Source organism: Lonchura striata, chromosome 1, assembly GCF_050655825.1.
Source record: "Lonchura striata isolate lonStrDom1 chromosome 1, ASM5065582v1, whole genome shotgun sequence".
Classification (NCBI taxonomy): Eukaryota; Metazoa; Chordata; class Aves; order Passeriformes; family Estrildidae; genus Lonchura; species Lonchura striata.
In genome coordinates this window covers 43,165,656-43,185,919 of record NC_140703.1, presented here as the reverse complement: position 1 = coordinate 43,185,919, position 20,264 = coordinate 43,165,656, and the positions used below count along the sequence as shown (strand labels likewise).

The window sequence follows — 20,264 nt, the reverse complement described above, 5'->3', positions numbered from 1 at the left end:
ATGGATTGTTGGTTTCAAGCCAAATTCTGTCCATATTCTGTTTAGGGCAATTTGAGAACCATTTCATGGAAATTCTCAGGTTTGAACATATTAACTACAACAGTCTACTGCTTGTGATAGTTACAAATTGCAAATATTTAATCTGAGAAGCAGCAGGTTACTTGGTTGATATGTTGGTAATGGGCAATTATATTCTGAGCTCTATCTTTTAATCATATAAGCACATTTGTAATAAAGAAGATGAAATCTTTGTTATCAATTTTGTTGTGATCAATGGTATGAGGCAAGATAATAATGGTAATATATCAGAATCCCAGCTGATGCAGATTGACTCAGGCATACCTGATAAAACATAACTTGCACTTTCCCTGTCTATAAGAATTTAAAAGGATGTTTTTAGGTTTGTGAATCCTTAAGAATCATACGGGGGAGGGCAGACCCTTTGAGTGGTGGTATTATATAAATATGATGATATTTATGGAGTTTGCATAGACATGGCGAAAAATATGAAAAGAGTTGTTTTGGTGAGTACTGGTGATTTTGAGTGGATGCCAGAGAGTGATGGAGTGTTGAGAGTGAATAGAGAAAATATGAATAAACTTTAAATGCTTCAAATGCATCTCAAGTGCATCTTGAATTGCAGCAAATGAGTTTGATTAATTTTATTGAATGAAAGTAGAAAAAGAGATGAAGTTAAAAGAATATCGGCTGTCAGGTGGCCTGTCATGTACTGCAGTAGTTTTGTGAAATCAAGGGATTAACAGAAACATGGAAAAAGCAGTGAGAATGGGAACGAATGAGAAAAGAGATGGGATATGAAATGGTAAGCTTTAGGACAGAGATGCACATTACACTTCTGATGCTAAATTCATGTTCTGTAACTGAGATTTTGTTACCATGAGAAAAATAGAAGAAAAGACCTCTAGAAGCTCCCTCCAGTGCAGTAGATTACAATGAAAATGATGATTATATTTTGCTGGTATTTTTTTTTCCCTAGCGTTATATAATTTCTTTGGGACCTACTTACACTTCCTATTTGTTAATATTAATTGGAATATGTTAATTAAAAGCAGTTGTTACAAAATGATTGATCATTAAGGTTCTTAGTATGTATATTGTTAGATAATATTTATAAAGTATTTATGTGAACATGGTTTACTGTGCTGTATGCTTTGTCTTGGCTTGCCAGACAAGAGACAAAGAAAGGGGGCAAAGAAGTAGAGGTAAACTTCAGGACAGTGAAATCTTCTTCCCATGACACTTTTCTGTAGCAACACAATTGAGGTTCAGAGGTGCAAGGCCTCAAGAATAAAGCCAAAAGATTGGTAGTGTAAGGACTGAAATGGAGAAATACTACCAGGAAAGTTTTGGAAATCACTGCCACTGCAGCTGGGGAGAAAAACTGCAGAGCTGCAAGTATAAAATAGCCAGCAGAGCTTTCAATGGAAGCTTCTTTAGGAACTGATATTGATCAGTTGTTCAAACAATCAGCTCTGCTGTTATAGTCCAGATAAACACTGTGCCAGTTAAATGATCCATCAGCTCCAAGTAAACAGAGAGAAGAATGGACTGTCATGAAATGTCTTTTATTTATCCCAAGGTTTTTTGCTTTAGAATGCTTCTTGTAAACAAGGAAAGGTAAAAAATGCCACAATGGAACAAATCAGTAAAAATTATCTTACTGTATTTCATTACTTATTACAATAATTTTTTAATAGAAATTGGACAGGAATGTTAAGAGGCTCCCATTTTCCAAAATTTTTGGTTATCTCCCTTGTCTAAAATAAAATTAAATAGAAGAGTTCAGAGAATTGTTAAGGTTGGAAACGACTTCTAAAATCATCAAGTCCCACCGTTATTTCAGCATTGCTGTGCTCACCCTTAAACTATATTCCCAAGTGCCACATACACACTCATTTTGAACATTTCCAGGAGTGGTGATTTCACCATTTCCTTGGGCAGCCTGTTCCAATGCCTGACCACCCTTTCAAAGAAGAAATATTTTCTAACATCTAATCTACATGTACCCTGGTCACTTTGTTATCTGGGGCAGGAGAACTGATCTCCCCTCACTAGATCCTCCTTTGAAGTAGCTGAGGAGGGCAGTAAGAGCCTCCTCACCTTTCTTTTCTCCAGGCTAAATGAGATCAGATGCTGCTTATCATCTCTGTCCCTTACTCTCTATTAACGGCCAAAGCCACAAGCACTTGCATGCAACAATTTACACAGTTTTTTTTGATTCTAGGAAAAGTTTGGAGGGTCTCTTTCTAACACAGCATCAAATAAATTCAATCAGTTTACCAGAACTGTTATATCCTGGAAGCAACACATAGTAAAATGCAGTATTACAGTGTGGTCTTCTTTGTGTTTGGATTTTGGTTTGTACTTACCAGTCATAGAACTCAAAGTCCTTATTTTATTTAGTACACTATCTAATTTACAATAGCTGTTTATTACCAAAAGACAAGATTTAATTTTTTTTTTTTTGTTTAAAGTGATCCTGATTGCTCAAATAGGTAGCATGACAAGTGGGCAAAACCTGGTAGTGAGCTCAGGGCTGAAATATCTAGAGATTAGAATTGACAGTAATGGCTGTGTTCAGCCTCTTCCATCCGCAGGAATGGATTGCAACAGACAGTGAAACAAATTTGTAGCAATGCTGCTGATATGGCAGCTTTACCCTGAACAGAAATTCAGGGAAACAAAAACTGTGCATAGAGCTTGATTTCTGCAGGGCTTCTGACAACTATTGCTCCTCATGTGGGAGTCAGTCAGGGTGTCACATAAAACCCCTATTTAATTAACCTTATTTAGGTTTACATCCAATAAAGAGAAAACACATTATTATTAACAGACTGGTGTTTTGATTTCATGTAGTGTAGAACTTAGTTCTTCCTATTTAGAAATTCTTAGGAAATTTTAATCTTAATTTCTCAATATGATAAAACATGATAAAAGTACTACAAGAAATTAGGGAATTACTTGAAAATACAAGGAAGGGTGTAAATTTATGTATTGTCCAAAATTCTAGGTTGTCAAATTGAAGTCTCTAGGCAGGAATTAAAAGCATTGTCCAATCTATATCTACTGTCCTTTCTGAAGTAAAACAGTAGATTTCCATTCACTTCCATGTGAACAAATAACCACTGTAAAATATAACATGACAAGTTGTACTTATTGCTTCCCCTGGTGGTAGTTTCAGCTAAGATCAAAGACCAAGAACATATTTAGACCAAATAATTTTCTTGAGTCTGAAAAGTCAAGGTGAGGAACATTAGGAGCAATGCTGTTGCTTGCCAGTCTGTGGATAACCACAGTAAATCATTTTGTTTGGTTGCTATAAAAACAGTATCAGCCTTCAAGCACAGAGTTGGAATTATGATAGTTGGGTGAAAATCTACTGAAAAAATCAGATATTTTTAGATGAAAAAGGGATATGTCTATGAGAAAATTAAGGTCAGCAGAGATTTTAAGAGAAAATATCTTGAATAGAATTTTGACTAGGACTTCTACAATTGGCACAAGGGAGAGAAAATCAAAGTTATCCAAATAAAAAATAAAACCAAGCAAATTTATAGTTTCTGCGTTCATTGCATACTGTGTTGCTACAATAAAATTTTGGAACTCTATCTGCAGTCATTCCAGTAGAAATCAGCTGGTCCATTTTACTTAATATTCACTTCATGCACAAGTTGACATCCTCATCACACTTATATTTTTGCCAGGTCCTTGAAGTACCTAAATTGGTATGGGTACTAAATTATTGATAGCTCAGTAAAGAACAGCAAAAATACCTTTGGTTTTCATGAAAGATTACTTCTCAATATGAAAAATTATAAAAGCTTTTCTTGGTAGAGAAGTTACTGATATAGTTTCAAAACAAATTAGTAATATTTATTAGTAAGAGAAGATTTTATTTTTAATTGTAATTGCTAAGGATCGTGCAATTTTAGTAAGTGAAAATTTCTCTACACCCCAAATAGATGTTACTTTGGTGATAGCTTTTATAACACTGCATTAAGCTTCAAGATGTGCATCATACCTAACACTTGGTTCTGCCACAGTGAAAGTATGAGGACTGCAACCAATGATGAGAGGTTTACAGTGGTTTTATTATTATCAAAATCCATTTAAATAATGTTTAATTTGCCAGGCTTTAAAACACATAAGCAAACTGCAGGCAAGCCTGAAAATATTTTTATCTGGTGAAGTATCACTGTATGGACAAAAAATGGACATATAATTCTGTGCCTTCATGCACACAAAAGATTTTTTTTTTCTTAAACATACTCCATTAAAATGTATTTTGTTCAGGGTCAACTCATGCAATTTTGAAGTGTTTCATTCAGAAGAGCAAACTAAGGCATATAGATAGAACTCTATCAGACTTCAAGTTTCTATTTTCTCCATTGATAAACCTATGGCTTTAACTTATTGTGTATCTCAGCTTTGAAACTGGATAGTTTAAAGGAGATTGCATGACAGGAAAAAAGGAGTTTTATTTTCCTTTGTCCCCAGTACCTGGTCATGCTTTAGATTTTAGTGAAGTAAAGAAATACATTTTTAACTTTTTGATTAATTTCTCATTCTCATGTAGTTAACAGAAATTATAGTGAAAGACAATTGACAATTCCACAAATGAGTAAGTGTGGGAATCATGTCAAAACACAAAAAAATTCCTGTATTACCATAGCTGCTATTACCACTTTCAAGATTTGCATTTCTCAATGGATCCAGCTTCATTTCAGAACAATCAAAAAATCAAGATATTTTAACTACTACTTTATGAGAGACTTGTTCAGCCTGGAGCAGGCTGAGGTGAGACCTTGTTGCCACCTACTTCCTTATGAGAGGAAGCAAAAGGGAAGGTGCAGATCTCTTCACACTTGGGACCAGTGGCAAGACCCAAGGCATTGGCCTGAAGTTGTGCTAGGGCCTGACAGAGTTCAAGAAGTGATGGAACAACACTCTCAGGCACATGGTGTGACTCTTGGGGTGTCCTGTGCAGGGCCAGGAGTTGGACTCGATGATCCTTGTGTGTCCCTTCAAACTCATCTTATTCTGTGATTCTGTGAGTAGTACTATTTTCACTTGTAGCAGTAACACTCTAGCAGCACAGTTAGGAGGAGGTAATAAACTCAAATAGCTGGTTAAATCTATCAAGCTTTGGCCAAATTTTAATCATGTCAGGACAGCTAAAGCAATCAGTAATTTTAGTGAGGTTTGCATGAATATTTGACTGAATACTGACCTAATACTTTGATTACTTTGAGTAAGCCTTATTTCTATCAATTTGAGGGTTTTCTCTTATAGGAATGAAATTAATGTAGAATTCTTGGGAGAGATCTATGAAATCCTATTTTTTCATATACTAAATTATATTAAATTAGCTGTATTTTGACATGACATATGAAATTACATAAAAAATTTCCTAGCCTGTGGATTTTTTCCAGTGATTAAAAATTTCCTTTGAAGAGAGATGCTGAAATATAATGCAAGAATCATGTAGCTTGTTTTAGACTGCATTTTTTTGGGGGAATGACATAAAGTTAAATTGTGATCATAGGATGTTTTCTTGAATCAAAGGATGATTTTGAAGTTAAAAAAGAGCAAAAATTTTCCTTCTTACATAAATAGTGTTGTTTTGAGTCTTATATTCCTCAGATGAAGATAACTATGCTAAGATCCTTCCCACTAAAATATACCTTGCTAATATTGTTCAATTAAATGGTTTATTGAAGTAAACTGAAATTTTAAAAACATGAACTCCCCCACCAAGAGGATATAACTTCCATAAAGAGTATGCTTGCCTTTCATATAGGCAAGCAGAAAAAAAAAAATATTGCAGCTGACAAGGTTTTTAATGTAAAGTTAACTTTGCTACATTGTACTCAAATGAGATAAATTAAGTTTTAAAATTTCCTGACCTTTATGAACTTAATTTTTCTCTGTTAACATAGCATGGACATTTGATTTACATTTCATTAGTTGGAAGATTCAGTTAAATGACTGCAGATTCCATTTCCAAGCTTGTTCACATTAAATGCTTTCTTTCTACTAAGAAATGTTCAAATCATTTTACATGAGACAGGTTTGAAATTCTTTATCATACAATTTGATCACATGAAACTCTTTTTGACTCAAGTGGCAATATTTGAATTTGGAATACATATTTTTGTCCATATGATTCATATTGACTTAAATAATGGTTACATGGTTCAGAATTACCTCATGCAGGAAAGTTAGTAAATACAGCATTTGCTATTCAGATATTAAAATATATTCTAGGCAAGTAAAGTGTTGGGAGGTACGGGCATTTCAACAGCCATGTTATCTATGAAAGAGACATCAATGCTCATAGCAGCATCCTTTTTATATTAAAATCTGCAGAAGAATGTAAGTAGAATTTGATGAAAACGCCTTTCTGTTCTCTCACAAAGATTATCTGATAAATCACTATTAACAGGATATACAAGTTTAAATTTAATATCTTCTTGAAGAATACTACTTGGAGTAATTCTAGTGATCTGCAGTTTGCACCTCTTCTATCCAACATTTCTTTCTAATATTACTGAAACCATTTATCTCTCAGTTTGGTCAAAATTTAGTAAATGGGAGACATAAAAGCATGCAAATTTCTGGCAGTTCCCAGCACAGAGATGACAAATGCATAGTAACTTACTGCCTTGATGCTTTCAAAGTGTCCACCCTCTTTCTCAAAGTCAATTGGCTGCCCATTGAGTGTCCAGTAGAAGGTGACATCCATTGTGCTGTCATGAAGGGCTTTGCAGCTGAGGACAATGCTCTCTCCAACTGTTAACTCAACCTTCTTGGGAGTCAGCTCTATTCTTGTAGGTTCTAGAAACAGAGAAGTGTTAGCAACATTCAGATGGAAGTCTGCTTATAGTGCAACACCAAAATAATAGGATTGACTACTGCTATGTCTACTCAGAGCTTACATGTGCTGTTAGTATGAATTGCAGGCAGTCAAATACTGAAAGATATTCATAATGCACACTGAAGTATGACACTGGGGGTCAGAAGGTACAGAGAGTTTTGTGGAGTCAATAAGGCAGAATCCTAAACAACAATCTATGGGATATCTGACATTTTGACATGGATTAATTAACTAATTTTATTAGTTTCAGGAAAAGCTTTTTTTTTTTTTTTTTTTAATTGCTGCAGCACCTGGAATCTTGTGATTGCATGAAAATCTCAGTTTTGTCACATAACATAATAAAGAATGTTTCCTGGGTTACTAAATACAGGAAGAAACTTGAAAAATTAAATAAAAAGGCTTGAACACCTGCAAAGAAAATTAATGAATTCAGCTGAAAAATGAAAAAAAAAAAAAAGGTTCAGAAATGGATTGTTACTTAGCTGTTTTATTATTATTATTAATCTTCTAAGCTACTACCTTTCTCTGGATTTTGTGTAGGTACAATTATTCCTTTAATTTAAAGGTTTATTCTCATACAGAAAAAGTTAGGGGTGAGTTCCCAAAGATAAAATATGTTAAAAGGGATATTTATTCCTTTACTTATATAATTATTTATCATTTGAATGATTTAATATATATACTAATTCTTATGACAACTCTACAATAAAACAGCTGGAATCTCCAATCTGATTAAATGTCTGACCAGATGGAGTTTAGTCCCCTTCGCTTGTTGGAAATGCTTTTTTATTCTGTCTGGAGAATGCTGCTTTATGGTTGGCTGGGGATTCTAAGTAATATTTAAATATTAGTCAAAAGAAAACATCATTACCATCAAATGATTTTTTCATACCTTTAACAGATAATGATGCAATGATTTCTGCAGATCCAAATACATTTACACCTTGGCATAAATACCTCCCTTCATCAGACTTGGAAGCATTCAGGATTCGCAGACTCCCATGTGGAAGAAAAATGATCCTAGAAAGGATAAATCCAAAAATATATAAATATCTCTTCCATCCTACCAGCCAAATTCCATGATGATATCTTTCAGAGATAATAAATAGGATTAAGGACTGCTGCCTCTATAGCAAGGGATGATAAAGATGATAACTGAATTATCTTCTGTCTCAAAAAGATTTTAATAATCTGTTTTACTACTTCTTCCTTAATTCAAAATTTTCACGGAAGCATCAGTGGATTACTATCCTTTGACACTTATTAGGGGTGAATTTTAATGAAACTTTAGTATAACAGTAAAAAAGGTAATCCTTCATAATTTGTCTTCAAAGTTTCACCACTATATTATTGTCAAATTACATTTCAATATCAAGCACAGGCTATTCCATCTAGAAAAAAAAATTACCTTAGAAATTAGATCTGAGAAGAATAGGAAGCAAAATTCAAAAGACATGACAAAACCCCTATAAAATTAATAGTATCTGGTCAACACAAGATTTATGGCATCACAGCACAGTGTAGAAAAGGGACTTAAATAATCCTTGCTTTTTGTAGATGGCCTTTTTTTTTCTCTGAATTTATAACTGCAAGTCCACTATACCTCTTGATAAGTGACCCCACTAAAGCATTTTCATGAGAAATGTTCAGCTGCTCACATTTAGGAGTTTCAAATTTTGTTTTTGCTTGCACAATATGAATCATAAAGTCCATGAAGCAGCATGTCAATTAACACTCTTTTTTGCTCTTCTAAAATAACAAAGACTGTGAATTTATTCTATCTTAGAGTTGCAGCCTGGAAGAGCAGTAAATAATCATGGCTCCTTTCTGACAGAGAACTAGGAGCCTAATAGGAATATGACAACTCTTAGATGGTATTTAATCCAAGCCCTGTTTGCAGGTGTTGTGTATCCTTTCCCAGGTTAGGTAGTGGCTACAGCTCTCTCAAAGGTTTTGAGAGATATAGGCTGGGAGCACTGGAAGCAGATAATCCTCAGCAAATACTTTCAGGTGTCCATAGAAGTGGGAGAGGACATGGGGTGCTTCCTGTATTTGTAAACTAAAGTTTTACTCTCGAGAAATATTTAATCAGGACTATGCACTTTTGACAGTTCAGGGTTGGGCTCTTCAGCAGCAAAAGAGGAAAGGAATTACATTTATAGACTGTATGTGTTGAACTTCACTGCTGTTACCTTTGATTTATACTAGGAGAGATTTACATAGGCTTAAATTTCAATAATGTGCTCAAATTAAAGCATTCATTTAATATATTAATAATATGAGACTGCATTCCTTCCTTCCTTCCTTCCTTCCTTCCTTCCTTCCTTCCTTCCTTCCTTCCTTCCTTCCTTCCTTCCTTCCTTCCTTCCTACCTTCCTTCCTTCCTTCCTGAAAAAGGATAATAGCCCCTATTTTCTAATTCTGTGAGAAATGGTGTTTTATTTCTGAAGTTTATAAACATTATGGTGGAGAAAAAAGAATTGCATTCCAGTGAAAAATGTGCTTCTTTTCACTTCAGATGTGAAAACACTCACTGCTCTCTGCAGACAGCAGAAGAAAATAATAGCTTTAAAACTGAACGGGACAGAGGAAGGACATGTCAACCCTAGGGTTCCTCAGTAAAACCTGAGGATTCATCTCCCATCCTCTAAAAAAATATACACCAGTATTTGAGTCACATTATTTGTGTAAAGGTAATGTTATAGCAAATATTATTGTATTAAGCAAATGATTCTGTATTAAAGTTTTGAGGGTTTGGATTTTTTTTCCCCAACACATAAGAAGGCTTGAAACTTTGTTATGATATATCACACCTTTGAAGAAACACTCTGCTCTAGGCATGGTCAGGGATGCAAGCTTTCTTCATTTTTTTTTGGTGTAATTAAAAAATAAATTATATTAACATGCTCAGTTTTCAATGCTCTGATGGCATAATTTATATGGCAATAGTCTTTGCAGAACAGTGGTAGTTATCAATATACTGACAGGATCGGAAAAAAAAAAAGCTATTCCTTTAATGTCTGCAAATTCTAGAAGCTTATACATAGTTCAAGTCTTGATATAAAACAGTTTTGAAATTCTGACCTTGGAGGAAAATAAATTTAGATGCATAAGGAAGATTATCTAATGAATCTTAGAGATAGTGTCGATTACATTTCTTTGTACTTAAAAGCTGCTCTTATCCATGAGGGAAAGAGTAATGACTCAATCAAAGGAATTGCAAACACATTTGCTGGTGAATTGTTTTGCTCAGAAATTAATATTTTCTTTAAGGTGCCTAGCACTCATCTGTTCTCCCTTTTTTTGTGTGTTTGGGAAAAAAAAAAACAGAGGCCTGGTTATGATAGAAACTGAAATGCTTTATTTATGCATACAATACTTGCTGCACACAGCGGGAACATAGACTTTTCCTTCCCTGCCAATATCTCTCAGTCACAGAGAGACCACCTGTGTAGCATGTGTACATATTTTAACAAAAAATGTTTCATAGCAAAAAGTTTTTTTCACTTCATAAATAGAAGGGAAGCAAAGAGAGGAAAATGGGGCTGAGGTAGAATTAAGGATAATTCAGGAAAAGAAGCAACCCTAATTTATTAACTAGAAACTGAGTGAAAGATAGTGATAGATGAACAAATAGAGAAAAGGTGGTTGAGAGAGTTTGGGAATTATTGTATTAAAGTATAAGAAAAAATACTGTGATCACATAAAGGAGATAGATGTTGTCTGTAAAAGGCTTCTGAAAAAAAAGTGGGACAAAATCAGTGTCTGTAGAAAAGAGTTTTCATCAGTCTAATAACATGAAGAAAAGGAGATGAGAGTTAATGTCTTAATGTCAAAAAATGTGTTGTCTTGAGATCAACTGCAACAGAAATTTTAGCAGTAATTGCTAGGAAAGAGGAATCAAAATATAACAACAAATGGACTTGAGATAAAATAGAACATGGGTTAACTTAAGTACACTGAATGAGATTAAATTATTATGATATTTCATAAGAAGAAAAATTTTCTAGAGAAAATAAGTGCAGATTTAATCTTCCATGGGTTTAAAGCATGATTTACATGCTGAAATTCACATGACTGGTTAAATATGTTTAAGACAAAAATGAAGAATTGTTAAGAAACTGGTTGAAGAAAATACTTTTTTTTTGAGAGAGAAATTAGTTCTTATACTATGATATTATTTTTCAAAATTACCAGGATAAAAAAAGGTTGCTAAAATTTAGATTAAATAAATGGCTCTTTGAGAGAGCAACAGAGCATCAGATTAGTAGAAAAGCAGTAGCTGTGACTCTGAACTAAGAGGATCATGCAGTAAAGGAAAATGCAACCCTAGAATATATATTAACCTGCATCTCTTTATGGAAGTATTAATACATGAGGTTCTGAGGAAATATAAGAAGGACAATTTTGATCATCACTATTCAGAAAGATTAATTCAAATCAACCTGACATTTGGAAAGATCAACATGATGACCAGGGAAGAAAGAAAACCTTTTGTTTGGGAGGCTGTTTGTAAAATTACAACTGCACATGAAATGAGTTTCTATTTTCCATGTTAATTCATGGATCTTGTTAGCAGTCATTTGAACCTCTATAAAAAGTAAAAAAGTGCAGATGTCTAATTCATATTGCAGATCTCCACACTTTAGATCTCAACCTGGAACTGAATCGCACCCTCAAATCTTAATTTAGTTCCCCAGATGTGAGTACACTTCATGATCTGACATAATCTGTGGGACAAAATTCCAGCTGGTGCATGACATGGAAATTAATTTCTTCATTGCTCCCACTTGCTGTGGGCTTGGCTTCTGAAATGAAGCTGCCTGAGCACCTGAACTTCAGTTGATACTAAACTAGAAGGGATGCTTGAGGAGTCAATTGCTTTTGAGATAAAAATGGGAATCCCTCTGTGGAGTGGAACTAGAGCTATTCCAAAGAGAAACTTCGGACAGTGTGAAGAGTATCAACTTTTTGCTTCTCCTATTGATCCATGCTACTTGCTCATGCAGAAATAGCCATTATACACCTGCACTGGGCTGACACACATTGCAGAAGACTTGTGAGAGGATATAAGTGCTTAAAGCACAGACATGGAAATCAGTTAGCCACAAGCTTCACTGCCAATGAAGCTGAAACCCCCCCAGAAATTAATAATTAAAAGCACTAAATTGAAATTGAATGTGATTTCAAAATGTGCCTTATATCTCTGCATATTATAATTTTCCACTCTGATTGTATCAGAAGTAGTGCAGCTGTTGGATGCCCACCTTGCAGCACCTGTACTTTTCTTGTCCAGAACATCAGCAAATTTGGACATATGTATTAGCTAAATTAGTTTGACAACTGCCATAAAATTATCGAAACATGAATGAGAGTGTAAATTTTTCTCTCTAAGGCTTCAGTATTTGACTTAGATTAACACTGGAAGGCTGCAAAATACTCAGCAACTATACTTTTCAGAAAAAAATTTCAAATTATTATTATTTCAACTGTAAAAATATTGCAGTCTATTCAAAGTTTATATTTACCAGTAACACTTTAGATTGGAAAACACACAGTACATTTGTTTAAACAAAAATGCATTAGCTCACTCAGATCAGGAATTTTATCAATTCTGTTCTTCTTTCATAAATGAAGTATGCACCTGGGAGGGTAAACCTTTGATAAAGAATGTGCTGCTTTATCTGGAAGGATAAAATTCCATGCTCTTTGCATATGAGATGTTGATGTGAATAGAAAGGTGTTCTCTGAGACCAAGTGGCTGTTAAGAAGATGATGGATGGAAATCAGGCTCATAAGAAATGCTGAATCTTTTCTTATAGCTGGTACTTGGACATTTTTTATTTCGCAGTCTGAAATGCCTTCTCTTAATCTCCTGACTGATAGAGGGGTAAGGAACATGCTGATGGGTGTGAACAGAGTGTAAGGTCCCCACAAATGTGATTGACAAAGCTCAGCTTCCTTTAGGTTTCATGAGATTTAGACAATGGGAGTAGGATATGATATGTAAGAGTTGCTTGTATGGGAAATCTTGCATGTTTTTTTTACAGTATTCTGATTAAAAGGTAGCACTTTTTTTTTCCCTTCCTGCTGCTCTGTTTACAGAAAAAACCTTTGAGAGTGACTATAAACTTTGGTGTTATGTTGAGGGGAAGTAGTAAGACATGGGAAATACAGACATCATTGTTTTGGTATAAAAAAAGGAGATCTATTCTGCCTGCCATGTAATTTTTCCTTTGATTGAGTCTTAAGTATAAATGAAATGTATTAGTAGTGCAGATACTTTTACTGTTCCACTATCTTACTGAAAAAAATATTAGTTTATTAACATCTGGTATCACCCACCATAGAAATTCTCTGATATTATTTACAGCTGGTAGAGGACATACTATTGTATGTTGGAAATTGATGCTGGAAATTTTCAGAGTCTTTTATCACCAGGGACAGTTTTACCTTGACCCACTGGGGCCAGGATGTGCATTTGTTCTCCATATCACATTAGATCAGTGAGCAGAGACTTCCATCAAGATTTAGATAATGAGAAATGGAAACTCTAATTTTCATTCTCTTGCATCATTCATGGCAGATTCTCACAAGCAGATGTCTTGATGCTGTGGTAAACATTGTTTCTGGATGCTGAAGCAGCTGAGCAGTTGAGACAGCAAACATTAGAATTCCTACACAAAAATCAGATTTTACTGAGGACCTTTTACACAGACAGGGACACAGTGTCTGGATCTTAATAGAAATTAATGTCAGGCAGCTTATATTTGGAGTTCTATATTCTTTAAATAACAACTACAGAGTAAGAAAAAATAGCAGTCAGATGTGTGGCCATTTTTGGTGGGGAGGAAGAATTAGCAATGGGTAGCTTGGTTAGGTTGTGGATACTATTATCTTTCTCTGTTTTCAATTAGTTCTTCTGGTATTAACTTTTGACTTTCAAACCAAAGTAAATTTTTAATGCACATTAGAGATATAACCATAGTAATCAGGGAAGCATAACATTTAGTTAAAACATTTACAAATTTTAACACCTAGTAACTGGAATTAAAAAGAAAATTGTTGGTGGTCAGAAAATCATCCCCTGCATTTTTCATTTGAATCTAAAATCAGGGGTATGAAATTGGTTTTTCTACATGCTGGAAACAAGAATTTTAAAGATGCAAATGGAGAGAAGCTGCACTGACTCATTTAGCCTGTAGCCCCTCACAATATTCTGATCTGAGCAATCTGTCATTTGACATTAGTTTGGGTTTGGGATCTGTCAGTTTCCTTTAATGTAGACTACAAGGAATCAGAACAAGTATTTGTAAATAGTTGAAACCTTTATTTCTCCCTGAATGGCTTTGGGCTATCTTGTTCCCCTTTGCTTTCTCTTGTTCCTTCATAATAGATGCACAAACCTCTAATGGTTACAGAAAATGGATGTGAGTTATTGCTATACTAAAGCCACTTAGATAAGCAAAAGACAATCTACTTTATATACTTTTTAAAAATAATATTACCCTAGATATAGTAATTTTTATTTTAATATTCTTGACTTAATTAGGAAAAAACCTATATTTGGCACAGTCCCTTGGCAAAGCACTACATTATTTGGATTTTCTTCACTTCATGTTTTCAAATATTTATAATGGTACAATTCCTGTGTGTGATATCTTAGGTCATTGGAATATGCTAAGCCTTATTATTAATGTCCTACAAACTACTTCCAGCTCGATATAAGCTAATTTATGCAAACTGTCTGAGGGCAGTTTCTTTTAAAGAGCCACAGCCAGGCCTCTCATTTGTCCTTGCTCTTTGCTGCACAGGAACATTTGTGCATGAAAATACATAGCTCTCCCTGGTGCAAATGTTGCCCATGTATGTAAATATAATTTCATGTGGATGACACTAGAAGTTATTTTTTGCTAACAAATGTAGCTTCTGTTCCAAGCACAGGGAATAAATATGATATGTGCAGTGTTTCTGTGCTGTAAAGTCTGGAAAACACTGATATGTCAGAATTCAAAGGTTGTTTGGGAGTGCTTTTTTCTTTGTATGAATCAGCTGGTCATTATTAGTTTAAATCATGCTTTGCATTAATTACTTTATTAAAATCAAAACTTAAGCACATAATTTGCTTTAAAGACTCTATTAATAGCAACAATGTCAAAGATGATAGAAAGCTGCTAAATGCTAAATTTATAAGGTAATAAACAAGATAACTGAGGTAATAAACTGAAACAGAGCCTAACTCTAAATGTAACAGATATTCAAATCATTAATCTATTAGCTAGAGAAATTATACAATTTTTTGTATACATTTTTACTGGTATACTCAAGGAAGTGTTGGTACATACTGAAAATTTTATATTACTTTAATGATTGGTACTTTGTCATGCTCAAATATTTTACCCTCAAATGTGTTTCATATTGTGCAAAGAAAGAACTAGGTGTATTACTAAGAAGACATATCAGGATAAGTGTTCTAGAACCACTTGTTCAAGAAATGGCTAGGAAAGGCCATTTAAAATATTTTCTACCCTGCACTGAAGTCCAATACTTCCTTTAATAGCTCTTATAAAATGCAATTGGCTTAGAATAATTTATCTCTAAACATGCTGAAAACACTTTAAAATTATTAACATGTTCTTTCATATTTTTAAAATCCATATCATACTCTTGACCGATTTAAATTTAATATCTATTTTAATATTTAAATATTTTTAATAATTTAATGTGTTCCTTTTTTTTTTTGCACACTGTTTCAATGTCAGAAATTTTCTCCTACTGCAAAAAGTTTCCTTCTTTTCAGGAAAGACTTTATCACAATAATTTTCTCCATGTTTTTAAGTGACAGCAATGAATTATTAACTTACTCTATTTTACTAAGAAGCTTTAGAAATAATAACTTCTGCAAGGACTGTATGATCCTCCCAGGAAAAGAAAAATACACAGGAAACTTTTGTTAGTCTAACATATTTCCATGTTTCACTTGTTAGTTAGAAAAGTAACATTAACATTCAAAGGCAGACCTTATTTGCAAGAGGTAATATTCAAATAGACCAGGTACTCAAGGAGGCAAATCTTTAGCCAGTGTAAAATAACATAATTTCATTTAACTACATGGTTCTATTATGGCTCATACTAGATAAAGACACATCACAAAACAGCCAAACTATTCTATGCTTGAAGTGTTAACATTAACTTCAGCAATATAATATGAAGAGCAGAAACTTAAATTTCATTCAAATTATAATCTTGTAAATGGAAGACTGCTAATTAGATGCTTACATGGGAAGTTTTCATATGCTCATCATATGAAAGTCATCTAGCAGTTATCTAGCTAAGGCACTATTGTTGTAAGTTGTGTAATGATGTCCAGTCAGATGGAACCTGCTTTCCAGTGTTGATTCTACAGCACGTCTAGAATATTAACTGCAAGAGGTACTTTTATGTAACACAGCAATGAAATTGAATATTTCCCACCTCTCTGAAAAATTCTTTTCTTAGATATACTGATGCTTCCTTCATGTGAAGAGCTGGATAGAAGAGAATAAATGATTGCTCTACCACATTAAACCCTTGCTCTCAAGAAAAATAAGGAACAGCTGACAATTGTCCCTACCTCACCCAAAAAGAAAAAAAACTGACCTTTGCAGTTTGCAGTTAATTAATGTTCATTGTTTGATATCCCTCCCCTCCCCCCATGGAGCTGTTTACAGACAGTCATACACAGACAGTGAGCTTTTGAAGTACCACTGGGAGCTGGATGCCCTAATCCCAAGCAAGGAGGTAAAGGACCAGCAGTCTAACCGATGGCTGGATGCTCGAGAAGGAAGCTGACTGGTGAGAATACAATCAGCAAGAGGGTTGTGAATTCTTGTAAAATAGACAGCATGGAGGTTTGAAAAGGATTAGAGCTTTCTATGTCCCATTCATATAATGCATCAAAACACACCTAAAAAGGCATATTCATTCCTTATATTATTCTTACAGGATAATGAGATTTATATGGTCATGGTATGGGAGGGCTGAGGTAATTTTAATGGTCTACTGATAAATGCTATTAATATAGCATTCTGTTAATTTGTTATTTTTAATTCAAGTGCATTTTGCAAAACTGTAGTTTCAACCATCTCATATGTCTGATCTCAGTTGTAGTACGACAGGATAGATGAATGTGGCAATGTCTGCCTTATCCTCACATCAAACTGACTCTGTTGGCAACTGGAGACTCACCAGTTATATTTCTATCATATCATAGGTACTGCTGGACTCTGAAAGATGAAGACTGTTTGCTTTTATCATAATGCTGCCTCTGGAAGAGTGTGCAAAGTCTGCTCTTACTGCATGTTGGTCCAGGTAGAAATCCTTTGGAGGGGAGATTCCATTAGCATGATGTATATTGTGCTTGGATCCATAGCTATGTGTTATTATCTAGGTGTTTAGAACTGTCAATGTGTTCAAGACTGTTCAGTGTACAACTCTAGGTGTTCAAGAACTGTTCAGTGCTCCATAGAACTGCTGGCCTTCAAACCACAACTGTTGTGAAATATCCCCTATTTTCTCCCTGTCTAATAACCATAAGGTCTCAGCTGGACTACAGATGTGTTTAACACAAGTTTTCATGAAAGATACATGATCTAGAGGGGACAGAGTAAAATAATTTTACAGTATGAAAGCGACTTGTGAAAATGGGAAACAGATGATTTGAACACAGATTACTTTAGCTCCTAAAATATATTTTCTGAGATATTTAGAGGATTTTGAGAATTTATAAGCTTGGTAGATTGTATGCAATAAAAATGGCTTGTATTAGTATAGCAATAGATGTGATAAAATAGAATAATTGGTCCTGCTTTGTAGTGAGAAATCCCTGCTGGCTCTCTGGTTACTTAAATCAGAGATCAGCATGCTGTGACCAATAAGGGCCAGTCATTACTTGTTTGCTTAGTTCCACAGTATTTCTGAATTTACTCTTGCAAATTCCAGCACTTCTTTTTTCTATCATCTTCACTGACAATTAGATCTAATGTGAAAGACCTCAATAATCTGTTGCTACATCCAGAAAGAAAGCAAAGGATAGAGGCAAAAAGCTATCTCATGGCTCCATTACTCCATACTACCTCACACCTTGAGACAGGAGCTTTTCAGTGGAGAAATCTGTGGGATAGAACAGAATTCACAAAATATGTGAGGAGTGAAAGTACACTAGTTGATAAACAACCTTCCATCTGTAGTTCCATAATGCATCTCTAACATATGTCGTTGATACAGCTCTAGATTTCTACATCATTTACATTCAGCACACTTCCTGACTGCATCCTCAACAAGGGGTATGCTCAAAAGGCCATGCCTCTACCAACAACACCTTTTTGTTTATTAAAGTATTGGTGCAAGATGAGGTTTCAGAACCCTTGATTATAAATAGCAGTGCAGAGCAAAGGCTATGCTGTTTCTGCAGCACATACAAAATTATCAGAGGAAAATTTGTTCTGGAAGACAGCTTTGCTGGAATACTACCTTTCCTCTAATAGTGGACAACTCCCTCTAATTAGTTTTTTCTTTTAATAGTAAACCCACAGGTTAGTGATCCTACTTGGAGGGTCTTGTTATGTTTAAACCTTTATGAGATGTTAAAAAATTATATCTAACTAAGCTGTAAATCTGACAGATCTACATTGGTTTTCTTATATTTTGTGAAAAAACAAAACTGACCTGTGGATCTAGAAATCTTGCAGGAAGGAGACACAATCAGTTCAGTGGAGAGACAGTTTAAAATCATTGGCTCAGCACAAAAATACTTCCAGACTGTAGGAGTGGTAAATGGGATTTTGGCTAAAATGAACTAGGATCTTATTGACTCCACTTCCTTTTGCATTCTGGGTGAAAAATAGGTACCATGGCTGGAAAACTAGGTAAACAAGATTTATTTTATTCTCACGTCACAAGGTGAAATGCAGTCTATTAACTAGAAAAGGCATTTAAAAAGACACATGCTCTCTCCACAGAACTACATTACCACTAAGGGTGAAAAGAGTACAAAGTTCTTACTGACAAACAATTTATTGATTAGAGCTGTTTCAACCTTAGAAGCTTTAGTTTACACTGGAATATCTTGAACTTCAGTCACAACTCAAAAATTTTGATTACAGGTTGGAATAACAGTTCAGTAGGATGTGCTTCTGTTTAAAACTGACATATCTATCTACAGCTGTATCGCTGTGCATGGAAGAGAACAGATGGAATACCTGCAGTGACATGTGCAATAAAGCATGTGACAAAAATAATGGAACAAGAAAAAAAGTCAGTGACTCTATCTGTGCTACTCCACCAGGCTGCTCCCAAAGACGGCTCTTGTTTTAGAATCAGGTGTCACATCATGCACAATAAGGTCATAGACCTCTTTAGGGGAAACACTCTATGTGGAAAAAAATGTGCCCTCAGGCCAAGCCTATTTTGCTTTATGCATAAACTACCCACACACAACCTCTACATCCTGTCTCTCAGTGCATTTATTACTTGTGCATGGATGGAAATTTGTGGTGGGCACAGGAGCTGGAGAGGACTAAGGTGCCAGCAAGAACCAATGAAAGTGCTTGGAGAGAAGATGCAGCTGCTAATTTTGTGGTGTTGGATGCCCACATCATTTGAAGGATTTGGTTGGCTCTTGGATTGCTCTTGCTTCTACCAGCCACAGGTTCTCTGATGGATGAGACTTAATGTCCCTCCCCCCATATTTGTTTATTATGGTAAGTATGGGTACACATCATTACATCTCACTGATGAGGCCACATACTCCCACATGATACAGGTGATCAGTTGTGGGTTGCTAATTTCAAGATATAAACTGTCATGGTTACAGTACCACACCACATTGGAGAGGATCTCATATTTGTCAGTATTGGTCTAGAGGCAGAAGTACCTTTTTGCGTGGCATTAGCTATGTCACTGGTGACATGGTAGCTGTGCAATCATTTAAAGATATCTTGTGTTTTAATTATAATGGGAAACTAATGCTAAAATCTGGCTCTTATTTTCTATTTGAGAAGGTCAAAACAGTATTAGAGCATACACATGGCACACAGCTTCAAGCTTACTGTCTGTCTTCATACCAACAGGCTTAATAAATAGGCATATTCTCTCGTCAGCATGGACACAAGAACAAGATACTTCTTCAGTGACATAATTTCCTTGTTTGCATTAAAACTACTTCCTTTCTTCAAACTTACTTGCTTGCCATTCTTTCTTCCCTTACTCTTTTCTGCACAAAACAGTTTGTTATGGTATTCTTAACTGATGTTAAAATGTTATGGTATTCTTAACTGATGTTAAAATGTTGCCCTATCTCGCTTCTTCCCTAACCTTACCTATGGAG

General features: G+C 34.8%; 1 protein-coding gene across 10 annotated transcripts in view; it reads right to left on the bottom strand.

The window, feature by feature from the left end:
* Positions 1-20,264, bottom strand: part of CNTN5 (contactin 5) — a 592,231-nt gene that overhangs the window by 56,439 nt on the left and 515,528 nt on the right. For all 10 annotated transcript variants that reach the window (XM_085593275.1, XM_021529320.4, XM_085593302.1 and 7 more), the window contains 2 exons: positions 7,791-7,918; positions 6,683-6,858 (listed from right to left, as the gene is read on the bottom strand). In XM_085593275.1, coding sequence (XP_085449401.1) covers positions 6,683-6,858; positions 7,791-7,918 — 304 coding nt within the window. The remainder of the gene's footprint in view (positions 1-6,682; positions 6,859-7,790; positions 7,919-20,264) is intronic.